A 15000-nucleotide genomic window follows, 5' to 3' on the forward strand; every position below is an offset into this window, starting at 1 on the left:
GCAGCTGAATGTGTGGTTTAGATGATACAGGTGTATTGATTCCTTATTATCTAGTCAGAAGATTAAGATGGCTTTCAGTGCATTTGGCTCTGTGATTTTATCTTATTTTATGCAGACCATCATCAAGATTTAAAGTGAAGTTTGTGGATAGTGACAGTTACTCTCCAAAAGTACAAAGCACAAATGGAGTTTATGAAGAGTATAAAGGTGGCTCATTTCAGTTTGTTATGCTTTTATCTCTTTGTTACCACTCTGTAACGTGTACTCTTACAGAAATGAATCATTAACTTAGTTAAATACCTCTTACAAACTGAGTTTGGAGTCTTTACTGTAAGTTACGGAACAACTTTTTTCTGTTGATTTATGGCCTAAGTGCGAGGCGGGAGGGTGATAAATTAATGGGAAAAAACGAGGATTCGCAACTTACAGTATGGTCCGAGAAAATGAGGTTAGTAAGATATTTATTACATCTATGAGGGTAATAAGGCACGCGGAAAGGATTAACTAGTTGAAGTCAATCGGAACGTTCAACTGCCTTCCCACAAATGATTGGCATGCGTAGAAAGCTGAAAAACGAAAAAATAGTTGCTTGCAGGAATCAAACACTTTAACAAGTTTATTTGACATAAACGACATGAAAAACTCGCTAGAACATGTTTCATCAAAATTTCAAATTTAGCAGGCTATATAGCCGGCCGTACTGCTAAATTAGCCAATCATGGCGTTTGTACTATCAGAGAGATTTAATAAATAAAGGAAAGATTATCAGCAGGACTATGTGCCTTTTCCAAGGTATTACGTAATTACGTATTTCTTTGATTTATCAATTGTTTTTTGTTGGATTTAGACAAGCCCCATCCTGCACCATGCAAAAGACATCCATTTTATGCCAAATTAATATCCAACAGTCGAGTGACTGCAGCAGATCATTGGCAAGATGTTAGGCTTGTTCAGTTTGATATAAAAGACTCTGGAATGAGGTAGATTCATCTTTTGTTTATCGATTAATAATTGACTCACATTATACAGTCCTATTTAGTCCCTATCCAATTTACTTTCAAAATCATCAGTTTCCATCTGTGCAAATTTTCCAAGCTAAAAGTCCTTTAAAAAGTTTCATTTGCTATCACGCCACGGTGGAACATTGCTGTGGAAACATTCTTTCCCGAAATGTTTCCCAGGGACGCAAACGAGGAAACATTTGCTGAAGAAGTAAATGTTTCTGGAAAAATGTAGAAACATTTTTGCTTTGCCAAGGGAAATTTTATCTCCACAACAAATGTTTCTTGGGGCCGCAGAAGGGGAAACAATTGCTTCAGCAACGATGTTTCATTTTCCTCGTTGCCGTTAGTCTCCATTCTCTCCTGTTTAACCAAAATCAGTAAGTTCTCAGAACGATGCTTTTCAAACGTCTTCAATTTTGATTAAAAAAAACTTTGTCAAAGGTCTTGGCTTTGATGGTATTTTCGGGCATTCGTGTGGATAATAGGTGACAACCTATCGAAGTTAGGTTTTTGAAAAAACTGCATTAATGCATTAAGGTGGGTAGACACGAGGGGCCATGTTGCAGGGACATGTAGCAGCGACAAAAAACTTGTGTAGTGCACACTGAGGCGACATGTAGCCGAGACAAAATCACAACATGTGTGTGCACATGAAAATGTTGCGGGTGCATGTTTCAGGGATATTTTGCAGTCCCTCATGTGAACTGATACTTTTATAATTGTGCAACACCAATTTGGGGGTGATTTTGTCCCCGCGACGTGTCCCATGAAGTTCATCTTGTTGCAACATATCCCTGAGACATGTACACGCAACATTTTCATGTGTGTGCAAATGTTGCGATTTTGATTTCGATTTTAATTTTGACCGGTGTTAACATGTACACTGTAACATATCCTTTAGTACAAGTACAACAGTCAACATATTTTGAATATTGTTCTCTTAATGTCGAGTGTTGTTTTTAGTCACTCTGCTGGGGACGTTATGATGGTACAACCGAGCAATCTTCCAGATGTTCTACAAGAATTTATTGCTCATTTAGCGCTTGTACCAGATCAATTATTCCTTCTTGAACAGAATGATCCTGGTAAGTTTACTAAGCCAATCATCTTTAGTGGATCCATGCAACTTTAAGTTTACATAAGCTGCGAATTGCAATCACTGTCATCATTGTTGTTATTTTAAATTGCTTAGTGAAGAGAACTGCTTGAATAAAAGGGGACATGGCCATGCATCATATAAAAACAGGTGTAATTTACATGTAGAGGGGTTATTCTTTTTGGAAAAAATTATTTGTAGTGACAATGGAACCTCTTTTAATTTGGACCGAAATTGCAACTTGTTGTCACATGTAACCTTCTTCATTGTCAGAGGTTTGTCGACCTATACTGAAGTGTGTCTCCATGGATCTTAACACTTTTATGTCCGAAATGCAGTTAGCCAGAGAGAGGGAATAAAGACGAAAAAATCGTCAGGCTTTCAACTATCTTCAGTTTCGCTGTTTACACAGGGCTGATCCTTTACTTTTAGAAGTTTTCTCAGTACAGCATGGATGCATGGGCAATTTACAATTCACCAGCCAATTTAGTCGAATTTAGGTTGAATAAAATGAGTGGGCGAATTTTTGAAACGACAAAAACTGGAAGTTTGTAATTTATTTTGAAGTAGACAAAAGATCTTTGTCTCAGTTTGAAAGATTCAAAGCGCTTCATGTTGTTAAGCTGAACAGTGACTCACACAATAGCCCATGGCCGTCATGAATACTCTGTACGAAAGCCGCCAACACAACTTGTTTTCCACGTCTATGAAGCAAAGATCATAGTCTTTAAACGTCTCATTCTAACGGTGCCCTTCAACAGATGTCCCGTTGCCATACCAGCTCCCTCGGCCCTGCTCAATCCAGCACCTTGTGGAGCATTATCTTGACATCCAAGGGGTTCCCAGAAGATACTTCTTTGAGCTCCTTTCACACTTCACAACATCAGACCTTGAAAAGGAAAAACTTCAAGAATTCTGTTCTGCTGAGGGACAGGTAGAGATTTCTATGCAGTATATGGTCTTGTTGAGGTTCCCACGTTGAAAGAAAAGAAAACTATAATAGCATCTTCAATATTTCTAGGAAGAACTTTACTCGTATTGTTACAGACAGAAAAGGACCGCTCTAGAGGTAAGATCTTACTTCAGGCTTTTGTTTTGAGATTTCACAAGTTAAGTTGCAATTTTTTTGTTTTCATGGAACAACCTTTTCGTACAATTCAAAGTACCAATGTTTCTACTCTCCTGTCGAGTGTCTTCATCAGGGGTAATCCAAGGAAAGTTGGAAAGGGCTCTTGTGATAACTTTATTTATCCCTGATGAAGACAGAAGACAGCCGCGTCGAAACGTTGGAATTGTACCTTTTTGGTATAAAGCTATCATGACAATTCTCCGAACCAGAGTAGCATCGACCTCTGTCTGACTGTAAATCTGGTTGCACTGTGAACCTTTAACTTTCGTTATTTGTGCACCCTGTTCACGCGCGAAGTCGTGCTGCCGTTGGCGTCATTAATTAAATTTTCATATAACGTACTTTATCTGTCCTTTTTTTTTAAACTTTTATTATAATGCTTGTCATATTAACAGACCTAATCGGGTACCTCAATGTTGTATCCAATTAAAACCCTTTGAAAATAAATCGTTTCTTTCCAGGTATTTCCATATCATTTACATATGAATGCTACATTATCACGCAGATACAACACACATGCAAAGGATCTTAATCCCGGGAGATTTGAATTAGGTGCAACAATGAGTTAGCCGATTAGGTCTATTTCAACATTTTCGATTACAGTCTCGGCCTCAGTCAAGGTGATCTCTTTTTTCGGTGCTTTTAAAATGAATAAAAAACTGAGATGTCTCAGATTTGGATTTGGATTATCTCGTGCTGATATATCTCTCACTCGTTCGCACCGTCATACTCGCGCGGTCTTTGAAAATCCTCCATATCCGTTGTTGTTGTTGTGATCTGGCCTCACATGTAATAGAAAAGTCGTCCTTTAAAGGTATATCATTCTCATTTTTGTTTGACAGATACTTCAAGACTTTCCTAATGCAAGCGCAAATATTCCTTTTGAGTACCTTTTTGATCTCATCCCACCGATTCAGCCAAGAGCTTTTTCCATTGCTTCTTCGCTTATGGTAAGTGCACTTTGGCAGACACGAAATAAAGTTAATGATCTTTACGACGGGTTCACCTGCGTCCAATAACTGTGTACGAAAAGAATTTCTGGGCTTTCTGGGCCTAACCCGTTATAATTCAGGGTAAATTGGAGGTCTACAAAATAATGGCGCGCCCGTAATAAACAAGCATTGCTTTTGGCTATAAACAATTTCCAGAACAAAATCTGGCTTATTCTGAGCTGACAAATTACTATATACTGTGCGAAGGTTGGAATTTGCTCTTTCAAAACTTTTAATCGCGAGCGTTACTGTATCTTTAATTTAATGCAGGCTCACCCAGATGAAGTCCATCTTCTTGTAGCTGTTGTTAACTACAAAACTAAACTGGTTAAATGTAGAAGGGGCCTCTGCTCTACGTGGCTAGCTTCTTTGGATTCATCAAAGACGGACTTACGCATTCCTGTATGGGTAAAGAAGGGAACAATATCGTTCCCAAAGGCTTTGGATGTACCAACTCTCATGATTGGACCAGGTATATTACACAGTCAGAGCAGAGCTGGTAATGTGGGACTTTTTAGGAGTGATTACATCACCAACCACACGCTCTCTCCTATTGTTAATGCGTCCCTCCACTTTTGTTGTTATGATTTCGACCAGGAGCCCATGAGTAAGAGCGAGCAACTCCCATATATTCGTGCCACAGCGTTTTCACATTTTTCGATTTATTTTTAGATCGAATTTCCCGGGAATGAGACTCCCGCAGATGCCCGATTACTAATCACAAGAAGAAACTAACTTGACGTCATAGTTTCACCGAGCCGGAACTGCCTTTGTTTTTTTGCGGAAAGGTAGTCTAAAAATAGATCGATCTGTAAAATTGCTTAGTATGGGAGTTGTTCGTACCTAGTCATTGACTCCTGTTTCGATTTATTGAGGAAGATGGAGGCAAACTTGATAACTAGCCTTCTTGCGTTAACTATAATAACCCTCATTTTTATTTGTTTTATGTGTATTTTCTTTTGTGTTACATATATCAAATTTAGATGTACATAGAGAGTTGTTGTTGTTAATTTCTTTATTCTCTTCTTCTACTTCTACCACGTCTATTTTACAAATCAGTCCCCCTCTTTTTCAGGCACTGGCTGTGCTCCATTCCGTGGTTTTATCGAAGAGAGGGTGTCCCAGACAGCTGGAGGTACTTATCAGTCAGTTTATTCAAAATTCTTTTTTAACACTCTTATTAGAGAGATTATCGCGTTCACGGCAAACACGACTAAAATTTGGCTTTTGCCAAAAATAAAGAACTTAAGCTTGTTTGATTTTGGATCTAATAATATGCCAGCAAAAATTTCAGCGTGTTGATTGGCTAAAAGCACGTCAATTAATCCCAAAGTGCAGAAATTAGTGCTTAAAGGGAACCTCCACAAAAGCACACCACAAGGCAATGTTGAACATAATGTTTACAATCAAAATTGTTCGATCCAATGGAAGCGTTTGTGTCCGAAATAGACAAATTTCAAAAACGCTTGTTTAGTTTTATAAGTAAAGGTTTCTTAAAACAATTTGAAGTAAAAACTAACGGTAAAAACACGCGACGTTTCGACCGAACTTTGGTGATTATCAAGCTAAAAGTGAAGATAAAAAATTTTGCGTGAAGTATAAATATAAAACTAAGAAGTAAAAGTAAAGTATGAAAATGTAGAAAAGGGGTGTTGAAAACATGCAAGACTAACATAATTAGATTTAACTGATTAGAGTGTAATGTGAAGTGCTAGTTTTGTATCCCATATGAACCATGTGAGCGTTAGCCCTACTAATGGAAATGGGCCCACGCAAGAATAGAGAAAAACTCCGACCAGGGTGGGAATTGAATATTATAAGTTTAAGCTCTTAACTGGGGTTAATGATAGTGATTAACATAATAACTATAATTGATTTTAAATAATAGATAAAAGGAGAATTTGTGCTCCTCCTTTTCTAGTTTCACAAGCCTTGCAGGGGTGGGGGAGGAGTAATCAATATCATCATTACTCTCAGTTGCCCATGCCCCTCTCTTGGGCATACGAATATTCCCTGCGGCTTTCCCCTTTTTATGTCACTGACCCTTAGGGGCTCATTAATAGAGAGTTGCCATAATTAGAAATGATTAAAAAACTTTCGCACGAATTGAGTCTGACTAAACTTGTTCTTGCACTTTTTTAAGATGGTAAAATTCTTGGTAAGATCATTGGGCACATAAGAATGTTTCACACGGAAATGTTTTCCAATAGAGCAAGACGCATTCTTGTGCTCGTCTACGCGTTGATGCAAATGCCGCCGCGTGTAACAACATAACCTGCATCACACAGGTCACTTTTAATTTAATAAACAAGGGATTGTTGGTTGACAATAGACGCCTTGACTTCGCGCGGTTTCAGATGTTGTTTGATCTTGTGGCTGACAAATGTGGGCTGGAAGGTCACTTGAATTTTCTGACTCAGATCTTTGAGTTGTGCTCGTACAATATCGGCTGAAGCAGAACAACGCGAACAGGATCTAATTCACTGTTAACAGCTGGTAACTCGAGAACAGGATGATCAGAAGCTTTGACTGCAATAAAGCGCGAGATGGTGAAATTAATTAACCTGTCTGGGTAACTCAGTCGAGAAGACACCAATTTGTGCCGATCACATTCATCGGAAAAGTAGGACCAGTTGGAAGAGAGGGGGAAGGCACGATCAACCATAGTTTTTAATAAGCCGCGCTTGTAGCGATCATCAACGTGTCTCTTGTAATGCAGCAAAAGGCCAGTGTTGGTAGGTTTGACGTATACTTTGGTTTGGATTTGTGTGCCAAGAAACGGAAGCATTCCATTTGTCTTCATTTCCATAGTGACCTTAACCAAAGAGTGGCAGTGGCCACCAGTGACCAAAGTCGCAATGTACAGTCAGACTTAATTCGTGCGAAAGTTTTTTAATCATTTCTAATTATGTTATTCTTTCATGTTTTTGACACACCTTTTTTATATTTTCATAACGAGCATACTTTTACTTCTTTATTTTATAATTATACTTATGCAAAAAATTGTATCTTCACTTTTAGCTTGATAATGACCGAAGTTCGGTCGAAGCGTCGCTTGTTTTTACCGTTAGTTTTTACTTCAAATTGTTTTGTTTTGTCTTGGTTTTAAATTCCTGGGCGCTGCCATTTTGAATGATTGTGACGTGTAATGGTTGCTTTATTGTATTCACACAAAGATCTTTTGTTTTGAAACAATAGGGCAACATTACAAGTCGTAATTATTCAAAATGGCAGCGCCCGGAAAATTTGAAAACCAAAACAAGTGTTTTTGAAGTTTGTTTATTCGGATACAAACGCTTCCATTACAAAAAGTTCGAACAATTTTGATGGTAATCATTATGTTCATTATTTAAAGTTATATTCTTGTTTTAGTGGAGGTTCCCTTTAAGGTGAAATGTTTGCATGTATATCGTTAATAAGTAGTCGCATAATTTTTCTCGTGCAATTTGGAATAGATAAGCACTTGTAAATTGCACTCGCAATTTTGTTCGTCTTTGAAAAAAGTTACTCGTGCTTATTTATTTTAAATTGCACTCGAAATCAAGTGATCCTATACATATCAAATTTGTTCAGAAATGCCCCTAATAGGCCATTTTACAGTTGTTTGCTCAGCGACCTAGCCTATGAATGGCTGCGAGGCTGCCGGTGACCTTGCATTAATACAGCCCCCACTGCTTTTATTATGCAAATTGTGTTGTTGTAATTCTAATTAGTCCGTATTAACATTACAAAAGCACGGTTTGTATCAAAACAGGGTCACCGGCAGCCTCGCTTCCATTCGTAGGCCAGGTAACTTAGCTACAACTGTAAAATGGTCTATTAGATGCACGCGGATTTCAATGGGGAGTCAGGATGGCTTAGCGCTTATCAACCGCGCCTCCCACTTCTGTGACCCGGGTTCAACCCTGGCCTCGAGGTCGTATGTGGGCTGAGTTTCAGTCGATCTCAACCTGACTCTGAGGGTTTTTTTCTGGGTACTCCGGTTTTCCTCCCTCACTCATCAAAATCGACTCTCAGTCAATAGGCCACGTTCGATATATCAATATTCACACATGGCTACGAGGCTTTTTGGTTAAATTTAAGTATTGTTTTGTTTAGAAATCTCCCTAGCCGTTAAATTTGACCATAAAGCCTTGTAGCCATGCCTGGATATTGATATATCGAACGTGGCCTTTTATAACCTCTGGTATCCTTCCCTTTCATTGAATTAAATAAATAAAGTTTATTATTATTAATAAGCGTCACGAAGTGTCCCCTTCTCATCTCCCCCAACATCAACATCACTCGTGTCTGGGAATACAGACAATTAACGTCACAAAATGTCCCCCAACTGCTGCTCCTCAATTTGGGAAAAACAGCTGCATTTATACCGTAAGCTAAAAGTAACACAAACCTTTGCCCTTACCTTATTGTTGTCAATAGTAGCAAAGGCTTGGACTTGTAGGGACACTTCGTGTTGAATGAAAGGTGTTACAATTGAACCCACTGGTAACTCGGAAAAATCCGAACCCCAGATGGGATTCGAACCCCCGACCCTCCGTGATCTAGTACGGATGCTCTAACCACTGAGCTACTGGAGACTATGGTGAGCAAGGGTGAAATGTGGGTATTTGACTCGAGCTGCATCACGCAGCCACAGAGTCAAATATCGACTGACAGCATAGCTCATAACTGCATCGCGCAGTCACATTGAGAACATCATTGAACGATGCGCCTAGATCACGGAGGGTCGTGGGTTCGAATCCCATCTGGGGCTCGGATTTTTCCGAGTTCCCAGTGGGTTCAATTGTAACACCTTTCATTTAATATGTGTTAGAACATTCTCTCACCTTCGCTCACTTCGTGTTGGATGTCAAAATTGGGCCTGCGTCTAATTACTTGCTATTCTGGACACAAGTGCTCATATCTTTACCTGTTGGCGACAACTTCTCAAAGATATAGAAAATATAGATATAGAATAAAAGGATTTTCTTTGTTTTATGACGAGCGGCTGCTAGCCGTTTCATTCAAAAGCCATGCTAAATCTCTCCAGTAGGATTTATTCGCGTGATAAGAAACGCAGAGTCAAGAGAAAACAAAAGCGCGAGTTCACGCTAGAAATGGAGTTCAAAACGGAGTTAAATTACAGTTCAATCCTGACGACCAATCTTCCGGTAAAAGAGAAACATTTGTTATCTGCCTATTCTGTACCTCACATTAATTTGGAGTAAGTTAGTTTAGCATTGACTCTATCTAATCTCCTAGAGATTATTAGTATTAACCTTTTTTACCGTTCGCGTTCTTTAATCGAACTCCTGCCTGCAATGTCCCTACTCTCCACATCGGCCACTTGGTAGATTTGATGCTTTCTTTGGATCGCGCTCGCTTTTACAGAAGGGCAGAATTTCCATACGACGTCGAAAACTAAGAATAGTCTACATTGACTAAGTCAGCCTAAATTTTCGGGTAAGCAACTTGGTCAGACATCCGTTAGCGGAAACATTGATGAAAACGATGTTTCCGATTAAGTTTAAGCCATGAAAAGAGGCTGTTCATTGGATTTTTATTGACTGATTTCACAGCCAAAGGGCTCTTTTTTCTTTATATGTAAACGTTTTTTCAAAGGTGATATTGTAATGTTACTTGTTTGTTTGGGATGCTGTCGTTGCTGTCGGCTAGTAGGTTCTTTCGTTTTTATTACTTTGTCGCTGGCGTAATTCATATTCATAGCTATTTTTGGCGTTCCTACTATAAATGCCAACTACTGATGTCTTGCTTTTCCTTGCTTTTGCAGACTGTGTGTTGTTCTTTGGCTGCCGAAAGAGCGACAAAGATTTCTTCTTCAGGGAAGAATGGCAACCTCTTGTCCAAAATGGAAGCTTGCAGCTGTTAACAGCTTTCTCAAGAGATCAGGTCTTAACTCTCTTATTTTATATAGAATATAAAAACATTAATAATTGTGATAAAGTAAATTAAAATGACTATCAGGCCAATGACCAACCGAGAAGAAGGCGAACCGTCCATCGATCGAACTTCAGTACGACGCTTGGTTTAAGGAACGACAAGATGAGGCGCTTTGTTTGTGTTTTTTAAATTTGATTTAATAATCTACACAAACTTGGAAATCCTTAACTACCCTGTATCCCCGTCTGCGCAGTCTAGTTTTTAGAGTGTCACGATGATCCCTCCACAATACAGCGTTGCGTGACGCCCTAAATGAGGCCTGCGCAGGAGACGAACGCGTGAAATAACCGAGAGGGAAGAAATTCTTCAAATTATTTATAGCGTTAATTAACCGATTTTTTGGCGACTTCATCCGTGTCTATTATCAACAGGAAGATAAAGTATATGTTCAACATCGTTTGGTAGAAAACAGCGCGCTCGTCTGGGATGTTTTGGCTCACAAACAAGGATGGTGTTACTTAGCAGGGTAAGATTAGAAATTCCGATTTTAAAGACATCTCACCAATAGAGTTTGAGGGCCGTTCTGTAAGTTACGGCCAGCGTTTTTTCAGTTCAATTTCATGAGTAGAACTGGCAAAGACCCTCTTCGATCCTCCCTTAATACGAAAATCTCTCAAAAGAGAGAAAGAAAGTCAGGAGAGTGAGGACCCGACCAGGACCTTAGGATTTATATACAGCATCAGGAGCCCATGAGTAGGAGCCTTCCTATGCACTATATCCTTGAGTCAACCATTGCGCATATCTTTCTATTTTAAGAACTAATCCTTTAGCAGGAGACTCACATTTACAACAATTTACATCAATTTGTACAATTTGCATACATTGTTTGTGCTATTTTTGTCTTCGTTTGACAATAACTTTATCCTGATTGGCCATTCCAAACAATGCTTGCAAGCCGAAGAACTCGTGGTGTTCTAGGAACAGCAATGTAAGCGCTAAGGTTGACTCATAGGGTTTGTATAGGAGAGGCAAGCTCCTACTCATGGTCTCCTGACCGCAGATATCACAAAGTAACGTGGTCATAATACAGTTCTTTCTCTAGGGTGAGATCGTACGTCAGCTTGCAGTATTTGACTAAATTGCCCGGTTCATCGTCAGCTTTTAGGGTGCTTCTAACTAGAAAGTTAGCTATGGGTTTATTGCTTTTTAGGACTGCTTTCGCGAACATCTGCGAGACGCGAAAAAAAAAAACGACAAGGAATCATCGAAACCAGTCGCTCGACACTTCAACTTTCCTAATCATTCTAGCCAACACATGGTGATCAGCGGCCTTTCCCTACACCAGGACAACACGGAAAGCTGCTAAAAAACGCCGAACAAAGATCCATATTTCGGATCCCTCACTGCCCATGGAATTAACGAACGCTTTTCTTTCACCAGTAGCGTAGCTCCATCTTTCAGTAGATAAACGCAAACAACCCATAATTTCCTAATTCGCGGTGTCGAAGGGCTAACGCTCAACACGTCAGTTTTCGAATTTCACTACGGTGGTCAATTAACCATAGCAACCCATTCTGCGTTTCACTTTCTCACCGACGCAGCACCAGTTTCTTTGGAAACGAAACCCCTTTATGAATTGCAAGCTGCCGAATTTTACGCCTTTTTTTCTTCGAAACGTTCAAAGCACAAAAGTGCATTAGCCTGCAAACAGGCTCTTCTGTTGAAAATAGCGCGCGATCGAAATATAGGGGCTTGTTGATTAGTTCGAAAGGAAAGCTTGCAGCGATCCCTGAAGTTCATCAGTTCAGCCCACTACTGATCTGTCAAATCATCAAAGCGTAACTAAGCAATCAGGTCCAAGCGGGAATGACTTCTCGGGTAACTATTCATCAAAACAAAGCTTTTCGTGAGTGTGTATGTAATGGAAAACTATACTATACTGAGGAACTCGCCTGCACTACATACTTCTTCCGAAAATTCAGTACGTATTTTAAGCTTTTCGAATGATTAGCTGAAGAGGTAAATAAACCAAGGCATGTCGAATCTGATGAAATTGTCAGTTGCCACTAAAAGGGTTGCTAAGAGCCGTTCTCGCGTTAATAAAAAGGAAGGGAAGACGATCAAAATGCAATAGAAAAATGATCTCTCGTGAGGAAAGCGACCACTAGCCTCACGACGTGGTCCTCTTGTACAGACCTTTGCCGACAACCAGGCAGACAAAGAGAACTATCCCCCGTGTGAAAGCTCGAGTAGAGTGCATGTGAGAGATTCGAATTTCCTTTCCTGGCCCATCTCAATATGGATGACCTTTCTCACAACACTACAAGTGTGAAAGTCTTGGTTTTGATACTGAATGGGGATCTGAAGATCCGTACACCAAGCGACAAAGCCACTTGACAATTTGCCTTGTAAAGAATCTTGCGCTAGTACGATCACAAGCAGCCGCAAACGAGTTTCTTGTGCACAAACCTATGCGCGAGTATTTTCTGATCGCACTCAACAGGTCTGTGAATCAAGAATTCAGGGAATATTGTAAATCCGAAACTTTTTTAAAAGGTGGACATGCCGACGAGCTTGCAGCGTTCTCGAACGCTTGTATTCGCAGTTTATGTGGAACTGATGTGGAAGGTGATAACATTGCTTTAGCCACCGCAACTGCAGCACGCCATAGCGTAAAGGACAGAAGCACATGACCTTGCAGCGTGTAACTTGCAACTCGGTTCCTTGGAACAAAGCTGGGGATTTTAGGACACCAATTTTATGACCAAATATGGACAAAGATAATATCGAAGCTGCCGCGCGGGAAAATGCACCAGCTACGTTTCATCCAAATAAGGAGACTTTAAAACTAAAAAAACCCCAGCGCTGAACTAGAGTTAAGCGCATCAAGGTCATGGACTTTTGGTTAGGGATCAGTATTTCACTACAGCTTACCAATGCTGTCATGCCTTTTCCCACAGATACCCCAAGCTAACGTTGTAATTTGAGCGTCACGATCAGTTACACACTGGTGTATATTATCATCTTGACAGTGTTTTGTGGCGTACTTTGGCCATTTCAGCGCGATTCCAGTGGGTTGTAACTTCGCTATTTTCGTCTCTCTGTGTTTATCAGCTACAACCAACCTGGAATTGCGCTGAAATGACTAAAGTACACCACAGAAACATTGAGAAGGTATCAAGAAGACAAGGTAAGACATTCCTGTTTGATTCATGTTCTTTATTTTCGACTCCTAAATACGTACGCAAATTCCTATACAAACCCTTATAATATACGCCATTGTGTAATTGATCATGACGCTCAAATTACAACGTTAGCTTGGGGTACCTGTGGTTTTCCTTGGGATGACTGTTTATTGCTAGGTAAATTTGAAGACAAAACTGAGATAGCTTTAGAAGAGATGCACTTCTCCGTGATCACGCTCGCCGTGTTATCTTTGTGGTTTGTTTTAATAGACAAGTGTCAATCGCGAATTGACCAATCAGCAGCGATCGTCTTCGAAAATAGTCACGAAGCCCCTAGCGTTCGCCGCGCCGCGCCATTTTCAACGGAAGAGCCTGCTTGCAGGCTATTAAGTGCGTGAATACTCACATGTGTTTCCATGATTCGTTTTATAGACAAAAACTCTTTTTAGATATGTTTCCAATTTTTCCTTCAGTAGTACTTTAAGGCTCTGCTCTTTATCCAGTTTTCTAGTGGAGTTTGTCAATTCCATAGGCTAGATTGACCAGCCGTTTTGTGCGCCCACGTTCCTACGCGCATGTTAAACACACTCCCAAAGCGGCTGGAAATCGAGCATGATAGAGATGGGGAGACGGTATTTCGTTACAAGGTTTCTTACTCTATTATTCGGGGCTTTCTAGTTTCATTTATGTTTTATTCAACCGTTGTGCAATACACACCGTCTCTCTGGAGAGAAAAAGAAGATTTTGTCTTCCACATTTATCCATGTTTTTTTTTTCACAGAAATTCGCAAAGAATGCCTGGTGATGTTACTGAGGCCCTACTAGAAATATTTATGAAGGAAGGAAAAATGGACAAAACCCAAGCAGAGGAATTTCTTAAAAGATTAGAAAGTACAAAACATTTTCAAAGTGAAACGTGGTCATAATGCATCGGCAGACAGGTTACAAATAGAAATCTAGGGGAAAATTTGATTATCATAAATTGCATTTTCCGTACTAATAAGGAAAAAAAATCCAAAGCAGGCGTTGGTAGACTCGTGGATGCCACTTGGAACAAAAAAATTTAAAGGTGCTATAGAACTATTTTATCATCTGCATTCATTACAGTTTTACGTGAAATAAAATATTGATTTACTTCTGATTTTCCCTCTTGTTGTCATATTCGAATTTATCATGCATGCAATTTCATAGAGGCTAAACTCGGCATGACAGTTCCGTTAATTTTTCCCTGGAAACAAGGGATGAAGTCACTAGAGCGTGCTCTTCACAGTTAACAGGGTAAAGATGATGTCCCAATTTCTAAGAACAAGCACAGAAAAGACAACCAGTTTGACTTCGTCTGCAAGACTGTCGTTGCAGAATTATTTTGCTTTGCAACGTTACTTTTTCAAAAATATGTAAGGTGAAGAACTAACCTTAATGAAAAAAATGGAAACATTTAAAACTCAGTCCGTGACCTTTATTAATTAATAAGGATTTTTGGCTTTGCAGAACACCGTGCTAAATATAGATTCTGACAACCGAAGGATGAAGCAAGTCGAAAGTCCTGACATACTACCAGGAGCCCAACAGTGCGGATGTGAACAAATTGACTCCACAACGACCCCTGCATCTACTCTTCAGTGGTGGATCCAGGGGAGGGACTCGGAGGGCCCGGGGCCCCCTTTATTTTTGGATATTAAAATCGAATTAAAAGTAAAACCCTTTTAAA

The 15000-nt window shown here is 39.7% G+C and overlaps 1 protein-coding gene and 1 long non-coding RNA gene across 5 annotated transcripts in view; one reads left to right on the top strand and one right to left on the bottom strand.

Annotated features, from left to right (window-relative positions):
- LOC138031200 (NADPH-dependent diflavin oxidoreductase 1-like) overlaps positions 1 to 15000 on the top strand; it is a 28351-nt gene that overhangs the window by 9467 nt on the left and 3884 nt on the right. For 2 of the 4 annotated variants that reach the window (XM_068878871.1, XM_068878890.1), the window contains 11 exons: positions 116 to 207; positions 848 to 980; positions 1968 to 2089; positions 2862 to 3034; positions 3122 to 3169; positions 4072 to 4179; positions 4492 to 4693; positions 5297 to 5356; positions 9995 to 10113; positions 10536 to 10630; positions 14071 to 14430. In XM_068878871.1, coding sequence (XP_068734972.1) covers positions 116 to 207; positions 848 to 980; positions 1968 to 2089; positions 2862 to 3034; positions 3122 to 3169; positions 4072 to 4179; positions 4492 to 4693; positions 5297 to 5356; positions 9995 to 10113; positions 10536 to 10630; positions 14071 to 14215 — 1297 coding nt within the window. In that variant the 3' untranslated portion in view covers positions 14216 to 14430. Of the gene's footprint in view, positions 1 to 115; positions 208 to 847; positions 981 to 1967; positions 2090 to 2861; positions 3035 to 3121; positions 3170 to 4071; positions 4180 to 4491; positions 4694 to 5296; positions 5357 to 9994; positions 10114 to 10535; positions 10631 to 14070; positions 14431 to 14780; positions 14919 to 15000 lie in introns of those variants that run through there. The other 2 variants (XM_068878880.1, XM_068878886.1) reach the window with 2 other exon arrangements.
- Positions 2853 to 9134, bottom strand: LOC138031266 (uncharacterized). The gene is made up of 3 exons (XR_011128222.1): positions 9061 to 9134; positions 4498 to 4621; positions 2853 to 2989 (listed from the first exon to the last, which is right to left on the bottom strand). It is a non-coding gene; the product is annotated as an uncharacterized lncRNA (long non-coding RNA).

This window comes from Montipora capricornis, chromosome 2 (genome assembly GCF_036669925.1).
Source record: "Montipora capricornis isolate CH-2021 chromosome 2, ASM3666992v2, whole genome shotgun sequence".
Lineage (NCBI taxonomy): Eukaryota > Metazoa > Cnidaria > Anthozoa > Scleractinia > Acroporidae > Montipora > Montipora capricornis.